This window comes from Neodiprion virginianus, chromosome 2 (assembly GCF_021901495.1).
Source record: "Neodiprion virginianus isolate iyNeoVirg1 chromosome 2, iyNeoVirg1.1, whole genome shotgun sequence".
Taxonomy (NCBI): domain Eukaryota; kingdom Metazoa; phylum Arthropoda; class Insecta; order Hymenoptera; family Diprionidae; genus Neodiprion; species Neodiprion virginianus.
This window is the reverse complement of record NC_060878.1, coordinates 2,388,032-2,405,080: the sequence shown is the minus strand read 5'-3', so window position 1 is coordinate 2,405,080 and position 17,049 is coordinate 2,388,032. Positions and strand designations below refer to the sequence as shown.

Sequence of the window (17,049 nt, the reverse complement as noted above, 5' to 3'; positions counted from 1 at the left end):
GCTTTGGCGTCCTCTCACGGAGTTCCGGGTAAACTAGTCGTGTAGAGATGTGGAAATGAACACTGATCTCGTGAGCCCCAAATCATAAACCGACACTAGCGCTGCAATACCCGAAGTTAAACTAACGGGTCGCCCGGGTGATGGTCTATCAGAAACAGATTTAGTCACATGGTCTTGTCACTTTAACCAATGACATACGCAATAAGCCACGTGATTCGTTAGTTCCACTAAGGCTATTGAGGCGCTGGTATCGATTTCGTCTGCTTCTGGTCGAATCAAAAAGGCCTAGGTCGCTAGTCACTAGTCAGCCATCCAGTTAGTACAAAGATCAGTGGAAACGCGGCTAGAGTGTGTTGAGAACGTGGTCTTTTAACCGAAGTAAACGCATGTGCAAAGGCATCGTGCGAAGCACGGAGTTCGAAGGGAACAACTTCGGTTCGTCGATGGATCCTACGCCGTGTTTATCAGCGTTTATTGTTTTTATTTGCAGAGATTAGTGGTGGAATAATAATTGTGGGGAATAAATTTGCGAGATTATAACCTAACCGAGGTGTACCCTACGAGAAATGCGTGGCGTGGGTAGTTGATAGAAAATTAATTACAACCCCGAACAAGTTGGGACGTCTCGCGCGAGGCGAGACACTGAATAAACCCGTACCGCTGAAGGAAGGCAGAGAAGTGGAAATCAGTCGACCATGTATGAACCTATTTGATTTTTTCCACACTTCTTTCACCGCCGTTTTGCATCTAGCCATTTTATCGAGTGGTAAATCGCTCCCTGCTTCCCAGGGTGTGGCAAACCGGCCCTTTGTTACATTTTCTCTTAAAGGCTATCTTCAAAATGGCAAGTTCTACTTGTGATCTTTTTCAAGGTTAGGGTTTACCTCAATTGTAGTTCGAATTATCATCCATGTATCTCATCCGTGTGATTTTTATCACACACCTCAATTCACCTCTCTTACCATTTTCACATATTTTCTTTAACCTCCATTAAAATCTAATTCAATTCATTAATACCTTCGACTGATTATTATTATGTATCAATTGCTTTCATTTCATTTCAAACCAATGTCATGACCATACTTGTCGTCGATCACAGGTGTAGCATAAACAAGTTTCTTTTCATAACTGTGGCTCAAATTAGGAGCAATATTGCAAATTGGAAGCTTTTCATTTTTAATAGCAGTGATTTGGAGCTCTTAACTTTCATTTAATATTTACTCTATCTCAAAGAATTCTCTAGCGGCAGTGGCTGTGCAAAATTAGCACGATATGTTATTTTAGTATGAAACATCTTTTTACCGTCCAAACATTACACAGCAAAAGATTAATATGACGACTGTTTGACCTAGAGAATCTCACTCCAATATAATGCTTTCAATTTTCTGGGCCTGTGATAACGCCAGAACTCAGTGATGTCTACCCCTTCGTCGTCGTCCAAGGCGTTAGGAGGAGAAAAACCAGGAGGTACAAGCCCTAGTCCCGTTGAAGGTGTTGAAGGTGTTCCAGGACCAAGTACACTAGATCCTCTCCAATCCGCACTTGTGCACGATGGGGAGTCTGAGGATTATGGAGAAGAAGGCGAGGAAGAAGAAGAGGATAGTATGGATGAAGAAAGCGAGGTAGATAAGAGAAAAGCATTGTAAATACAAAAGTATGTTGTCGTTACTCTGCTTATTTAAAACTTTCTTTTCATCAATGTTCAGACAAGTGATGGGGGCATGTATTGCGATGCCGAATGTGGAGAAGAGAATGATGCCAACGACTGCCATTCGTTATCGTTGCAATCATCGCCGACATTACCACCGAGACCTCTTAGTCCCATACTTCACACATGTGTTCCACTAGACGCAGTACAGCCTCAGAGGAAACGTAAAAGCGAAGCTGAGTCTACACTGCCCTGTAAAAAGCTTAACCCAGAGGAAAAGACTTATATTATGTGAGTAGTTTGAACTTGTTACATTTTTTGTTTTTTTGAAATTCAATATGGTACATACAATTGTTTAACAATGCCAATTTGCTTGCAACAGGAAGATATAATTGTGTTAGATCATTGTAAACTATTTTTAATTTTAACTAATTTTGTAGGGTTGTGAAACGGGTTGACGACAAAGGGAAGCATGTGAGAAGCATCATTCCGACCCGAGACAATCCCCCACCTGAAATGAGCAGTTGGTTATTACAGTTTCAGGTAAGTGGTGAAGACTGTGGAGTTTATGTTATTAATGACAATTGACCTTTGAGTAAAATAAATTGTTACAGAGATGGTCAAATGCAGAAAGGATGTTGGCTATTGATGAGCTAATAGAAAGATGCGAACCAACCCAAGTTCGGCATATGATGCAAGTCATCGAACCACAATTTCAGAGGGACTTTATTTCGTTACTCCCTAAAGAGTTGGCATTGTCAGTCTTAGCCTTCTTAGAACCAAGAGATTTATTGCGAGCCGCGCAAACATGCAGAAATTGGCGCTTTCTTGCAGATGACAATCTATTGTGGAAAGAAAAATGCCGAGCAACCGGGATAGAAGACCTTAAAGATCTACCTACGCCAAAACGTAAAAATAGTCGAAATTCAAATAGTTGCTCCTCGCCATGGAAGCAGGCGTATATGAGGCAGCATAACATAAAAATGAATTGGAGAACTAAACCGATTCGTACACCCAAAGTCTTAAAGGGTCACGACGATCATGTCATTACCTGTCTCCAGTTTTCTGGCAATCGAATTGTCAGTGGCTCAGACGACAATACCCTCAAAGTTTGGTCTGCTGTTACAGGAAAGGTAATTCAAATGTTTTAAACTCTATTTCCTGTACTTTATAACAATTTTAAATTATTCTTTGTCAAGTACCTACTTTATAAAATACTGTATTCGGTAAAATTCATATGATTATTTTGTTAGACCCAAGTATTCTGTACGATTTTGTTATAAATTACAAAATTTTATGTTCGATATCGTATCACATCCTATCTAGTCCTATGTTGAATGTTGCGATATTACTTTGTTTAAAAATACTGGGATTTTTTCACATTCATTTCTATTGCACCATTTTTAAAGCATCTGAATAATGTTCATTGACGTACCCGCTATGAAATAAGAACATTGCTCCATATAAAACATGCAGAAGCAAGCACCCTCGATACAAAAATAAAACCACATCAATTTTATGTCAACAGTGTTTAAGAACACTGGTTGGGCATACGGGTGGTGTCTGGTCCTCACAGATGTCTGGTACTACAGTAATCAGTGGGAGCACAGACCGCACCTTAAAGGTTTGGAACGCAGAGACGGGCCAGTGCATACATACGCTTTACGGTCACACATCGACAGTAAGGTGTATGCACCTCCATGGCAACAAGGTGGTCAGTGGCAGCAGAGACGCTACACTAAGGGTGTGGCAAGTTGATACAGGGGAGTGTCTCCATGTTTTGGTCGGACATCTCGCAGCTGTTAGATGCGTGCAATATGATGGAAAACTCGTGGTCAGTGGGGCTTATGACTATATGGTCAAAGTATGGAATCCTGAACGAGAAGAGTGCCTTCACACACTGCAAGGACATACCAATCGCGTTTATTCCCTTCAAGTAAGAGCTTTTGGAAGAAATCATTGCAGTTTAACTTTGTGTAATATTTAGTATTGTTATCCGAAACAATTTAAAATGTTCTTAGCAAATAGCTGCTGCGGTATAATTACATCATTTAATAGTAATTGCTATTTCCTCTTGTCTCGTTTAGTTTGACGGTATCCATGTGGTGAGTGGATCATTGGACACGAGCATTAGGGTATGGGAAGTTGAGACGGGAGCGTGTAGGCACACCCTGATGGGTCATCAGTCTCTTACTTCGGGCATGGAGCTCCGTAACAATATTCTTGTATCTGGTAATGCCGATTCTACAGTCAAAGTTTGGGATATTGTTAGTGGGCATTGTCTGCAAACTCTTTCCGGGCCAAACAAACATCAATCCGCAGTTACCTGTCTGCAGTTTAACAGTCACTTTGTGATTACATCCTCTGATGACGGGACTGTCAAACTGTGGGATGTTAAGACTGGTGGGTCTCATCTCTTTGCTCAAAGCAATGTCACAATATCAGAGCTACCGTATTGGAACCGAACTGTAAAATGATATTTGTTTTAAAACGTGATTTTAGGAGACTTCATAAGAAATCTTGTGGCTCTGGAGAGTGGGGGTAGTGGAGGTGTAGTTTGGAGAATTCGAGCAAGCGATACGAAGCTGGTGTGTGCCGTGGGCAGTCGTAATGGTACCGAGGAAACCAAACTGCTGGTTCTTGACTTTGACGTAGAGGCCAAATAGTCTTCCCGTCTTTGGGCGAGACGACGCCTCTATGTGACTTCTGTACATACTATAATTAGGTAGCATAACCAATCTACTGTACAATGTTCATGTATTACATGGTGTGATTGTGATAAGACTGCATGAAATTATTGTGAAGGGAGTTCTAAAATGAGCGTTAGGTTCTTCGCAATGAATATTTGTTGATTGTGGGTCGTACGTACTGCAAAGTACAAATATAAAATTCAAATCTTACGGCAAATTACGGAATATTAGGAGCTATCGAAGTTATTACGCAATTGTTGGACAATTCAGGATAAATCTTATCAACGGATTCATACTGTTCTGAAAGAATTCAATTATTGGCATGTACATATTATGTCCTAAGAGGAAGCAAGATCTTAAAGGTTTACCGCGCTAATCAGCTGAGTTCATAGAACAATTTACAGAATTACCCCGCGCTGAGAAATCGCTATAATCAAAATTTCCATTCATACAGAGCTGAGCTGTGCCCCATTTATTTGAATTGAAATAAAGTTGATTTCGTTTCTTCTCACAACTCAATGTGAAACTTGTGCAACTCATCAAAACTTTAACGTAAAACCTAGTTTTTTTTGTTTTTTTTTATCGAAGCATCGAAGAAATATCGTAAGGAGTTAAAATTAGCGACTTTGTATGTACAAAGTTTGGCGTTTTTCTCTTGATTGACGTCTTCGCTCTTATCATATATATGATGGAACAAAACCACTTACTCGTTCGATAGTAATAAATGGGACACAGTGCACTTGACAAGTCCGCAAAAACTGCCCTGAGACGTAGTATGTCACGTTAACATACGTTAAGTTGAACTAAAGTACAACGAAAATAATGGCCAGAAATATTAAAAAACAGTACGAAAACATTCTAAAAAAAATTAAAGGTCTTTGCTATTCGCCGATTCACTTTTTCTTCACCGGGCAACCGCAGCAGCGCAAAATTTGTTAGAATATATCAGTTTCAAATATACGAGACCTACCTGATGTTATCTGAGTATTTAGAATGCTATGCCTGGTTGAAAAGTCATATTTTATCGCACAAAATATATGTATATATATTTATGAAATATATATATATATATATATTTTGTTCCCACGTATCATCCTCAGATAGGAATAGGTCGAGAATTGTTGCATATACACACACACACACACACACACACACACACACACACACACATATATATATATATATGTATCAAAATTGAATCAATAACGCATATCTTCTGGACCTTGTGATCTTCAATGATAAGATTATAGCATGAGTACAACAAAATGCATGTTTTGTATGCTAGAATTTGACTTGGAATTAATAATGTGGACACTCAGAAAGCAAACATTTTTCAATCTATGCCAGTAAAGCAATAATTGTTGATTGATTTTTTTTTTCCTCCTTTGTCTTTATAAATTCTGTTGAATTATTTTGAACGAAAGTGGAAACGAGTGAATGATTAGGGCATTATTATTTTCGAAAGAATTATAGATTTCGTTAATTTTATCAATTACTATTTATTGCTGTTAAATTAATTCGCATCGGGATCTAGGTATTGAATACGGCGATTGTTAATTTGAAAGAGAATATTCCTCTTGTGAATATCGCCTGGAAGAATAAAAAGAATTTTTTTTAATCTTGTAGAAATTTATTGTTTCATTTGTATTTACATTTGGAAAATGCCGTGCTAGAAATAATATTAGTATTTTACAATCAACGATGATCTCTTCAATGGATCAAATTGCACAGCAATACCTACTACTAACATACTATTTATCAAAGAAGATTTAAAAAAACCGTCGGGTTCTACAGGCATTTAGAATCTACCTTCTAGCCATCCCTAGATTATTATATTAAATCTTGTCACGTATCTTATGCGCATAAAATTGACTGATTAGTAATTCCTTGGCTGCTAAAAGTTCATAATTACCGTATTGAGTGAGACATGTTCATAACACGAATCGAACACGGCGTACACTCCAGCCTATACTTTATATATAAGATGGATCCCAGCTAATTCAAAGTTACTTAAAAAGAAAATAGAAAATAAAATTCGGATTCAACGGAATCTATGAAGGATCTATAATGCTTTTGTTGAACATGTGATCGTCCGTTACGGAAGATTACGTGCTTTACACACTATCACAATTTGAATAAATTTCGTTGCTATTGCCCTGGCAGAACAGAAAGCGAGGCGAGCATAAAGTCAATAATAACTAACATAATCAAAGAATTACACTTCTCGTCATGTACGTTTCTATTGTTAATATTATTATTACTGAGAGTTGCACGCAATTTTAATTCAATTCTGTTTTTGAATAATGAGATCCTCATGTATGTGCCTAAATTAATGAGAAGCATTAGGTATTGAAAAAAAAAAAATTCGGTAAATTTTCTATGTACAATGAACGAGTACGTGTATATCCTATATTTTCATTGAAATGAAAAAGAAACTGCGGGTAAAAAATTATTGATAGGTGGCGAATATTGTTGTGTAGTGGAATGTAGATTTGATTTGCATATAACTTGCTAAAAGAAAAATTACCAATTTTTTAGGGTTGAATTTCGTATTTCACACAAATGTGCTAGTATTATATGAGTGAGGTGTAAATCTATAATGAGCGTTGGAAGAATTCATTATCAATATTGGATTTCTTTTCTTACAGTAATATCGTTTTCATAATTTTTTAAAGGGCGTACCGCTAGGATGAAATTGAATTATCTATATTATGTACAAGATAAAAAATTGAAACATCATTCAATTACCGAGTAATACATAATAGAAAAATAACGATTAATCAGTGGGACAGTACGTGAGTTTTACGACCATAAACAATTTCGGCACGATTAACAGTGAACATTTATTCAAGAAGGAAACAAATTTGAGCTCGCCATATATTAATATTCTGGTGAGATGTCTTATAATGTATAATTGCTGCATAAGCTGCAAGCATTTACCACAATTCGTGCCTATTTCTCATTAATATAATGCAAAAAAAATTATATGGCGATGTATTGGGGGAATTAACTTGAGGATAAGATCTGCGGAGGGGCAATTAAAAGCAAATGTCATTAAAATTTAGGATTGTAATTAACGTAATTCGTGGATTTACCTAAGATAAGAGGTACTATATTATATATTAGCATTTGTGCGAGAATTTCTTCTAGTATTGAGCAACTACTGTGAACCGAACAAATATTAACGATCATATTAATAACAATTCTCAATCATCATTCTCTACAATACTTTACAAATGTTTAAACTATATGTATATGTTTGTGTTTTAAAAACGGTTATTTAAATCGTATCATGGCTATGAGTTCGGCAGCTTTTTACTCGAGCTTAACAATTATTTGATAATTGTTTTTTTGTGCTAAAATTGTAATTATGTATCTCTTAAATGATAAATCCATGTACGAACTAGTTAATTGTAAAAAAAAAAAAAAAAAAAAAACAGGAGAAACGGAAACGAAATTAAATCCAGATAATATTTTGGAAATGCAGTAAACGGGTCAACTTTTATGTAGCGACCTTCGACTTGAACATCTATTTTATGTATAACAAAAGTCTGTTTCAGTCATGATACAATGAGAAGAGTTGTGTTTTACTTTATTATTATTTTATTTTTTAATTTTTTGTGAATTTTTCAAACTTGTGCAATACGCGTGCAAAAGTGAAGATTTTCACGCGAATCAATTATTTTTCATCGAGAAAGAAATCGTTACTATGAATGGAATGCGATTTTTTTTTTTTTTTTTGCGATGCTAAAGTCAATTATTGTTGAGCTACGTTGTAAACGGCGCTGTCTAACTAATAATTGAAAGGAACTGAATGTGTGATCCCTAAAAACGCATCTTTACTTGTTGTACCATGATCTTTCTCCAAGGATCATGTTTTATTTGTATATTGCTCAATAGTTTATATTATAAGAATGTGTTATCTGTTGTATCATTTTTTATAAGAAATAGAAAATGTTGCTGCATTTTATATGCGTTATATGTACACATATTTATTTCATCCTGTGTTTTCAAATTTTTCAAGATATTATTCCTTTGTACAATATGTATATTAAATTAAATTAAATTGTCTCTTCTATTAACTAACTTATAGAAAAAAAGCCCACAATTACCGATGAAATTAAAACATCAATTCTCACTCTTTTGTGAAAACGTCTAAAATATTATTTCAATAATTTAAGATAATAATTAAAGAAAAAACAAAAAAAAAAAGAGATTCATGTCATCTTACAATCAAGTTTCTACAATAATCATGAAAGTACATTCCTCGCAATAGATGTGCAACAGGTTATTTTTCTCTTTCAGATCTTCGATGTTTACGGAATAAGAACTCCCGCATCTGCAGGGATACGACATTGCAATATTTTCTCCAGTAGTTTCCAATTCTTCTGGTTTTAACTTGGCATAAACAAGCTCACAATCAGCTTCTAGTTCTGCTTGCTTAAATTCAACGTCGTACTGCCTCCTTAAGCAGGGGTCCCTCAGGATCTTCCACGCTTCGTCAATCTTGCGAAATTTATTTGCGTCGCTGCTCCCTGTAGCAGAAATCTTGTCAGGATGATAGCGTAGGACTAGCTCGTGGTATGCCTGTTTTAAATCTTCATACGTAGAATCTCTATCACAACCGAGGATCTCATAGTAATTTGTAAAAGATTCTTCGCTCATTTTTACCAATTATATTCGATTGAAGATCTTTTGCCTCAATTACTCATGTCGCTTTATAAGAAATCTTGTAAAAACGGTAGTTGAGGAAAATTCATCGCGAATTTTCTTGAATCACATCGATGCTGGTGTAATATAGAAATTTTTTCAAATTTTAGAAAGAATTTTGTATTGAACATAACATAACCTAGCTTTAATGACAGTGTGGTTACAATCGCCATGCTGCGTGATCAACGCACGTGGGACGCGGGAAATTTGAATATTATTTTTGTAGGATCGATTTCTACAGACCCTAACATCGAAAAGTTATATTTTCCATAAAATTGATTTCGAGAATTTGTTTTTTTTTCATTTCGAAATAACATTACGATGCGATTGTTCTTCGCATTGTTCAGTAACATCTAGAAGAATAAAACAAATTTTATGGATCACGTTGAGTGATTTTCAATTTGAAAAAATATTGGTACTCGCATATTTTATAACATTAGCGACGATTTTATTGGCTGAAAAGTAACATAATTAATACTATATTCTAAGTATTAAAAATCATCGTAGTTTATAAATATATATTATATCGGATGTATATTGCAAAATTCGAAAATTCATTGTAATAAGCCATCCTTGTAGAAAATAGTTCCAATTCAGTTTAGTATATCTGAAACAAAAAGTAACATAACATATAAGTATGTAGAATGTAAGCGATCGCGTTTCAGAGTACACATGCCAGAGTAATTGAAAATTGATATCACTCAGCTCCCCCACTTTCATAACTGCAGACCTTAAGAAATGAAGATTTTATACATTATCGGTACCAGTGAATGAAAATACCTTAGTAACCAAACCAGCAGCTATAGTAGAACCACCCACACGCAGCATAATTCTGCCAAGTTGCTTAACGTCTCTGTATAATTCCATGCAAATAGGTCTCTGAGTTTCTATTTCAACGATAGCGCTAGAATTTTTGGGCAGACATCGAGGTTTTTTTTTTATCACTTCCCCAGAACTTTTGTGGAGCTGAGCAATGAGTTTCTTTAACACCACTGGCTCCACAAGCGATTGGTGATGCATTACTACCGGAAGGCCACGAGTAATCGGCATCGCTACAGCAAATATTACTATGTGCGCTTCGAATCGAGTCGTAACTGGGACCGGGTGCTGGGGATCACATAACAAGTCGCCAACAGCTATAATCTGCTGATCTATCCCTGTCAATGTGAAGACAAGATGGTCGCCGGCAAACCCATTTGTTACAGGCATATCGTCTATCTGTAAGCCTGAAAATAACCGGTCATGATAACTGTCTAACAAAGATAGTTAAAGTTGAGTCACTGATTTGATTATTCAACCCAATTTTAGAAAAATCTCTAACCTCGGACAGAAGCGACTTCGTTGTGAGGTAGTACTAACACCTTATCACTCGTAGCAATCATCCCAGTCTCAACATGTCCCGATACACAAAATCCTGAGCCAGTTCCCTTGTAAATGTCATTCACCGAAAACCTGAAGGGTTGGTCAACAGGTCGTTTTGGACATTTGAACTGATCGATAACTTCGGTCAAGGTGGGTCCGTTGTACCTGACAGACATGACAATCGTATATTAATAAGAAATCTTGATACGTACTTCCAAGTATGGTCATTGTAGTGAATTTATTTTGAATATTGAGGACTCACCATTTAATCAGTCCTTCCTCCTTGGATTTGGAGATTAAATTTTCCCCGGACAAACCGCTACATGGTACAAATGGTACAGCGTCTCGAAAACCAGCCTGCTTAAGGAAAACTCTCATCTTTTCAACTATTTCATCGTATCTATCCTTGGACCAGTCAACGGTATCCAATTTGTTTATTACTACTGCCAGCTGAGAGACACCTATAGGATATCAGTTTAAATATGAGTATATATTTTTTTTGGGAATGTAAATAGTTCAACTTAAACTCTATATGAGCCATGAAAATTTATTAAATTTCAATACTTTATCCTCAGATCTGAATGTGATATTTCAAAATATTGGAGTTTTCTAAATAAAACTCAGAATCGGGTATTGATCAAGGGTGTGATATAATAATTACCGAGAGGGCGTAAAAGCAAAGCATGTTCTCTTGTTTGTCCACCGCTGTCAAAACCAGTTTCAAATTCTCCTCTCGTAGCATCAACAACTAGAAGAGCCACGTCGGCTTGGGTCGCACCCATAATCATGTTTGGAATAAAGTCTTTGTGACCTGGGGCATCCAAAAGTGTAATAGTTTTAGTAGCGGTTTCAAATTTGGAGTGGCCAACGTCCATTGTGACACCACGTTCCCTGAGTGAAATAAGGACACATATAAAATTATAGTACGCGTTGAACGGACGTCTTCCGTGGCAATTAAATAACTTGTTTACCTTTCTTCGCCAGTTTCATCGAGCACCCATGCATATGCAAACGATTGCTTGCCAATCTTCTTGCTTTCAGTTTGAAATTTGTGTAATAATTTTGAAGACACCTGTCCTAGATCGCAGAGCAGTCTACCCAGTAATGTGCTCTTTCCGGCATCAACATGGCCGACGACTACCAAGTGCAACTGCTCCTTTATGTCTCCACGAAGATTCTTGAACAGGCTGATCGCATCCAATTTTTTACTATTTAATTTCGATTTGTTATCTTGTTCTACTGCTGGGGACTGACATCTTGGGGTGTTTGATTTTGATGAAACTGTTTTAATGTCTTTTCTTCGAATATCAGGTGAGGTTTGCCCGGAGAATGGACTTTGAGATCTCGGACTCTCAACTGTTGTGTTAAGGAAATCTCCGTCTGTTCCACTAATGTCGAAGCCTTTGACGACCGACCGTGTCGCTGATGGAATTACTTTTACAGCAGGGGAGGATAGTAGCACAGGTACTGCTGGTTTAGCGGCTAGTTTTTTACCTATCATAAAACTATTTATATACTTACTATTCTTTCACAATTTAGTAAAATAGATTATCCTAATATACTAAAATGTGTAGTAATTTCTTCTGGGAATGTCATAAACAGGTTCAATTTTAGGCTCGAGAACATTGCACATATGCTGCTTACTTAATCCATTTGTCGGGATTCATTATTAATTGGAAAAAAAAGTTAATTGAAACTTATAACAAATTGTTCGACAATTACTTTATGTACATACGATAAAATACTAGAATGACTACTAAAAGAATTATGATTAGATTATTTCAACGCTATTTTTAAACTATCTCCAAATCAGAATTGTTCAAAGTAACAGTAATATGACATGGAGCTCATTTCAATCGAGGCTTGTACAGTCAAAAATGTTTGTTTAAAAAGTTGAGCAACACTATTAATAGGGAAAAATTTGTATAAGATCATAAAAGAAATTAAGGTCTCAAAAAATTACATCAGTTAATTAATCCTAGTAAAATTCATCGTCCTGAATAAAATCATTGTGATATCATGAGTCAAGGTGTGGTATTTATAGTTGAGTTTCAATATATGAGTTTAAACAAGAATTCTGCTAAAATCTTTTCCTAAGGTGTACGAGAATTCTGTCATCCGGGGATGGTATTGAAAAATCAAATCGTTTTATAACTTCCACACTTCCTTCATTTTTAATATAAGGTTTTCTAAGTTTCCATCTTTTACACAAAATCTTGCCAAATAATGAAACCATTCTGGTCGTATATGGAAGTTTGATATGCTGCAGGTTACTCAAGCTCAAATTACAATCAAAGAAAACTTTGGAGGGACCAGCTTCTATTGCATCCGGAGTATGAGTATTCAGATAAATGTCAAGCCTAGAAATACCGTGACTCAAATCATCAGTCGATTTCGAATGTGATTCATCATTTAATGGCTTAACGTGAGGAAATATCTCACTTAATGCAGAGCTTAAGTCAATCACCCAGTTATCCGGAGACGGAGTTCTCGTGCATTCAAAGCTAGCCTGTACAGGTACATGGGTGTCAATTTTAGAATCAGTTTCAGAACTTATACAACTAGAAGCGTCGTCAGGATCAATAATCTGTCTAGGAAACGAATATTCGGAAGGTTGTTTAAATGAAATTGTTGGGGGTGTTCCTGAAGAATTACTAATCGTCCTCAGTTTTGGGATTACAAAGCCAGTATTCGGTGAGCCAATTACTGGACTACTAATTCCACCTGAACTACTGGACTTTCGCAAATGATGGGCAGTCAAATCAGCCAATGAGCCAAACGTTTGAATATTTGTGTCGCTTGGCGAGGCTGTTGTTTCAATGTGATCAACAATTTGTTTAGAGAATGAAAAACCTGCTTTCGGCTCGAAATCATTTTCTATCAGTCTAGTGCTGTCTACAGATACTTCATCATCTAGAGATTGATCTAGTGAGGAGCAGTTATTCATTTTTTTTTTAAATTGCAATTTGGGAATTACTGGGCCCGATGGGAAAGAAGCTACTAAACTACTAAGAGTCCCAAATGTAGAAGCTTGGCGATCTTACCTTACCAATGAAGTAATACCGCACATGAAAAAAAAGGTAAGAAGTCAACGTCATATAGTTGTCAATATTTTGCGCTATAATATTCTATTTGTAAAAAAAAATTCCATCACTAACGGCACAAACAAAAAAATAAAAAGCAACATATTATCAGGATAAAAATACTCTCAAAGATCGGTGCAAAATTAATGTGTAATTTTTTTTTTGTGAAGTAAATATTACTTAATAGGAATTAATTATTAAAATGTACCTTGAAGAAGATCCTCATTATTTTGATTGATGGCTGGCTTTTCTGTAAGAAAAAAATGAATATATACAAAATTACTTTCTATCTCTTAATAGTGAAAAATTGAAATATAATTTCACGCTGGCGCTGGCATACCAGATGCATTGTTTGACGACGTAGTAGCAAGTATAGCATCAAGTGCAGCTTCTGAGTTAAGGTTATGCTTGAGAATATTTTCCGTGAGTGTGGACTCAGGGATAGAGTCACCGACAACATTTTTTATAGCTTCGATGCAGGACTCTAGTTTTGTTGCATCAAGAACTGAGAGTTCCGGCCTTTTATAGCTCGGGGGCAATGGGGTCTCCTCTTGAGTTTCATCTTCCTCCACTATGTCATCTTCCGTAATGTATGAAGAAATGTTATGCTGCTTGTTTCGGTCAAATAAGAATTGTTCCGCTAAAATTGAAACTTTGTCAGTACATTTTGGAAAGTAAAGTTAAGAGAAATAAATTAATTCCACATGTAGTCAGGTGATCAGATGGTATTTACCACTTGGAGAAACGCAATAATCATCTTCAACGGAATGCCCATAAACATCATCATATCCATCATACTCTGTAATGTGATATATTGAAATACTTTTAATAGAACGTATATGGGATTCTTCGGAATTACGATAATTCCTCAAGCCAACAGTTCCCTTGTTACAAAACCTAAAGTTCCATTCATATCTGAGTGACTTTAAATTGAAAGTGATTATTTGAATATCGTTTTCATAATTTTATCAGCGCGAGAAAATGTGTGACAATTTCTAAACAAAAATACGTGTGTATATTTTGAAAGACGCAAAAAGAGCTGAGAAAGATAACCTAGAAAATATGTACCATCAGAGTAATTCATAGAACGGACGTTTCTGTGTCGAGACATTTTACAGAGTTCAAGTAATCATTGTACGTAAATGATATAACTAGAAAAACAGGCGCAAGCACCGCATATATTATCCCAGTATTTGCTATTTATAATGCCATACGGGTGCTAAACCACCAATTCACACGAATTTCATTCGAATCAACACTCACTCTCACTTGACTTCGGACATTTTGTCCTTTCAATTGTTGCAAATTATTGTCCAGCTTCACTGTCAGTGCCACCAAAGAATATGGGCAACAGTCCCGCTCCCGTCGCACGGCGGGTAAATCGGGAACCACGGTGAAACATCTACGTTATCGCTCATAGTTCATGACAAGAGAAGGTTTTGTGATGTGTTTTGGAACACGGCGGTAACCCCACCCATCGGGTATGACAAATGCAACTTTTACTTCCGGTTGCGTTTGGCCTGTGTGCAAGATTTTTTGGGTTTAGCAGTATTCTCGCGTAGTGCCTGTGTTATCCTATTTCATCCGTCACTAAACTCAATTGTAATTGCAATTTGCAGATCTATATCTCAAAGGGATATATTTTGTTTGTCGTATGTCCATCCAGAATCTTAACACATTCGGTGAGTATTTAATAACGATATCTAATGTAAACTCCCTCGACTGGCCCTCGAGACACTGATCAAAATGGCGTAGCGTCTTTGCTGCGTCATTGTATCCCGTAAAGCTCTTTCACCCGTCAAAATTAGCTTCAATTTACTTCACCATCTGTAATTAATCAACTCATTTAATGCCAGAATCTATTAACTTGATTTCCGCGCTAACCAGCTCCGTGTATTTAAGTTGGTTTTCGAAGCATTTTTACCGAGCATTGTCCTATTTCTAGCTGGTATTTTTTTGTTTTAGACCCCTTTGCAGATGCAATCAAGGGTTCAGATGATGATGTCCAAGACGGTCTCGTGCATATAAGGATTCAGCAGCGAAATGGTCGTAAGACCTTAACCACGGTGCAAGGACTCTCTTCGGAATATGACTTGAAAAAAATTGTACGGGCATGTAAAAAGGTAAGGTATAGAGTAAATCTGTCACATTACCAGCCTTTCTTTATAGCTGTCATCCGCCTATGATAAGTTTAGTCTATATTTAGAAATGACGCGATTTTATTTTTTTCCACATTGCTAACTGAGAGTTGCTATTTTTTTTTTTGTCTCTTGTTCGTGAAATATTTCATCTCTTCTGTAAATATTTTACAAGTTTATCATTGTGACTGTACTCATTTGATATATTTAACCAACACCAATACTTGTTCCTGTGTTTGTGTTTATGATGGAAGAGTTCTAAGAAAGTCTAATGTATTCGTACTTATCGACCTTCTCCCAATTTAGCATAGTTGATGCCGATTCCGGAACTTACACAGCCATGTGAAGGTCTATCACAGTCATGGTTAATTGTAAATGTGTTTGTGTATTTGACTTTGAAAATCGAATTTTTTTTTCTCATGCTGAGTAAGAAATATAATCAGAGAAATATATATACTCAAATCCTTCAGATTGGAACTGTTGATATTAGCTTACTAATTCTATACATTAATACCGAAAATTGCTTGATAATTTCCAGGAGTTCGCCTGCAATGGGACAGTAATCGAGCACCCGGAGTACGGGGAGGTGCTGCAGCTGCAGGGGGACCAGCGAGAGAATATATGCCAGTGGCTAACAAAATCAGGTCTGGCAAAGCCTGACCAGTTGAAGGTTCACGGTTTTTAAAAAAACCAACCACCCATGCCACTACCTAAGAAAACTCCACAGCCATTACCACCAGCAACACCTCATCATCATAAATTATCTGTATCAGTCGCTTCAACTTGTTGATACTTCGTGAGATATCCTGTTATATATATACGTATATATATTTCAATAAAAAAAAAAAGAAAATATATATATATAAAAAAAATAATTTGAAAAATTTGAAGAAAAAAAACGTTAAAATAGAAGAAAACATAACAGTATACCGTATAGGCATAATATTCTAATAATATTATAGGAAGCAATATTTTTCAGCCTTATGTTAGGTAAAATCCGCTTAAAAACTTTTGTCACATATTAAATAGTTATTGTAGAAGAATTTAAAGAGAATTAGAATTTTGAAGAATAAGAAGAGAAAAAAAGGATCATACATTATATACGAAATAGGTACAGATACTGATAGCAACGGATGGATTTTGGTTTTGGCATTAGGTAATATGTATTTGGGTGCAATTGATGTATTCAGAGAAGACGCAGCTACTGTCACTAGGCGTCAGATTGGATTCTCATAATTTGTAAAACTGTCAATTTATTTTTTTGTGTATACAGTAAGGACAACAAACGCTAGTTTGTGCTTGATAATTTATGGTTGGTTTCTCAATTTTCGTGCCTTTAATCCCGCAGCAACTGTATTATTTATTAAAATATAGTATTTTAATTGATAATATGGATTGAGTTTCTACTTGATTTTCTC

At 36.1% G+C, this 17,049-nt stretch overlaps 4 protein-coding genes across 6 annotated transcripts; 2 read left to right on the top strand and 2 right to left on the bottom strand.

Moving 5' to 3' along the window:
- The first annotated feature begins 383 nt into the window (after positions 1-383).
- Positions 384-7,835, top strand: LOC124299363 (F-box/WD repeat-containing protein 7-like). 2 transcript variants are annotated; one of them, XM_046752550.1, is made up of 8 exons: positions 384-697; positions 1,407-1,622; positions 1,707-1,939; positions 2,089-2,191; positions 2,263-2,781; positions 3,177-3,584; positions 3,736-4,051; positions 4,151-7,835. In XM_046752550.1, the coding sequence occupies exons 2-8, from the start codon at positions 1,416-1,418 to the stop codon at positions 4,312-4,314; spliced, it is 1,950 nt and encodes a 649-aa protein (XP_046608506.1). In that variant the 5' UTR covers positions 384-697; positions 1,407-1,415; the 3' UTR covers positions 4,315-7,835. The 2 variants fall into 2 exon arrangements, with proteins under 2 accessions (XP_046608506.1, XP_046608507.1); XM_046752551.1 differs by having other exon boundaries at positions 1,353-1,622.
- A 736-nt stretch (positions 7,836-8,571) lies between these two features.
- On the bottom strand, positions 8,572-9,003 carry LOC124299167 (dnaJ homolog subfamily C member 24-like). Its single transcript, XM_046752165.1, has one exon. It carries the CDS (start codon positions 9,001-9,003, stop codon positions 8,572-8,574), a length of 432 nt encoding a protein of 143 aa, XP_046608121.1.
- Positions 9,004-9,472: 469 nt separating this feature from the next.
- Positions 9,473-14,791, bottom strand: LOC124299362 (protein HBS1). Of its 2 annotated transcripts, none has more exons than XM_046752548.1 (10): positions 14,562-14,791; positions 14,227-14,292; positions 13,834-14,145; positions 13,702-13,743; positions 11,382-11,904; positions 11,072-11,301; positions 10,673-10,871; positions 10,370-10,575; positions 9,829-10,274; positions 9,473-9,655 (listed from the first exon to the last, which is right to left on the bottom strand). In XM_046752548.1, the coding sequence occupies exons 1-10, from the start codon at positions 14,602-14,604 to the stop codon at positions 9,647-9,649; spliced, it is 2,076 nt and encodes a 691-aa protein (XP_046608504.1). In that variant the 5' UTR covers positions 14,605-14,791; the 3' UTR covers positions 9,473-9,646. The 2 variants fall into 2 exon arrangements, with proteins under 2 accessions (XP_046608504.1, XP_046608505.1); XM_046752549.1 differs by having other exon boundaries at positions 13,834-14,133.
- Positions 14,792-14,994: 203 nt separating this feature from the next.
- LOC124299373 (eukaryotic translation initiation factor eIF1) lies at positions 14,995-17,020 on the top strand. Its single transcript, XM_046752569.1, has 3 exons — positions 14,995-15,175; positions 15,459-15,616; positions 16,170-17,020. Exons 1-3 carry the CDS (start codon positions 15,148-15,150, stop codon positions 16,314-16,316), a joined length of 333 nt encoding a protein of 110 aa, XP_046608525.1. The 5' UTR covers positions 14,995-15,147; the 3' UTR covers positions 16,317-17,020.
- Positions 17,021-17,049: the final 29 nt, after the last annotated feature.

Bases quoted from the DNA above. Each gene is read 5' to 3' on its own strand.
- LOC124299363 (XM_046752550.1), top strand. From the start codon at position 1,416: ATGTCTACCCCTTCGTCGTCGTCCAAGGCGTTAGGAGGAGAAAAACCA. The intron at 2,192-2,262 runs GTAAGTGGTGAA...AAATTGTTACAG, and splicing joins GTTGGTTATTACAGTTTCAG to AGATGGTCAAATGCAGAAAG. The intron at 2,782-3,176 runs GTAATTCAAATG...TTATGTCAACAG, and splicing joins GGTCTGCTGTTACAGGAAAG to TGTTTAAGAACACTGGTTGG.
- LOC124299167 (XM_046752165.1), bottom strand. From the start codon at position 9,003: ATGAGCGAAGAATCTTTTACAAATTACTATGAGATCCTCGGTTGTGAT.
- LOC124299362 (XM_046752548.1), bottom strand. From the start codon at position 14,604: ATGTCTCGACACAGAAACGTCCGTTCTATGAATTACTCTGATG. The intron at 14,146-14,226 runs GTAAATACCATC...GTACTGACAAAG, and splicing joins TTATTGCGTTTCTCCAAGTG to TTTCAATTTTAGCGGAACAA. The intron at 10,872-11,071 runs GTAATTATTATA...GATATCCTATAG, and splicing joins TTTGCTTTTACGCCCTCTCG to GTGTCTCTCAGCTGGCAGTA.
- LOC124299373 (XM_046752569.1), top strand. From the start codon at position 15,148: ATGTCCATCCAGAATCTTAACACATTCG. The intron at 15,176-15,458 runs GTGAGTATTTAA...TTTTTGTTTTAG, and splicing joins CCAGAATCTTAACACATTCG to ACCCCTTTGCAGATGCAATC. The intron at 15,617-16,169 runs GTAAGGTATAGA...GATAATTTCCAG, and splicing joins TTGTACGGGCATGTAAAAAG to GAGTTCGCCTGCAATGGGAC.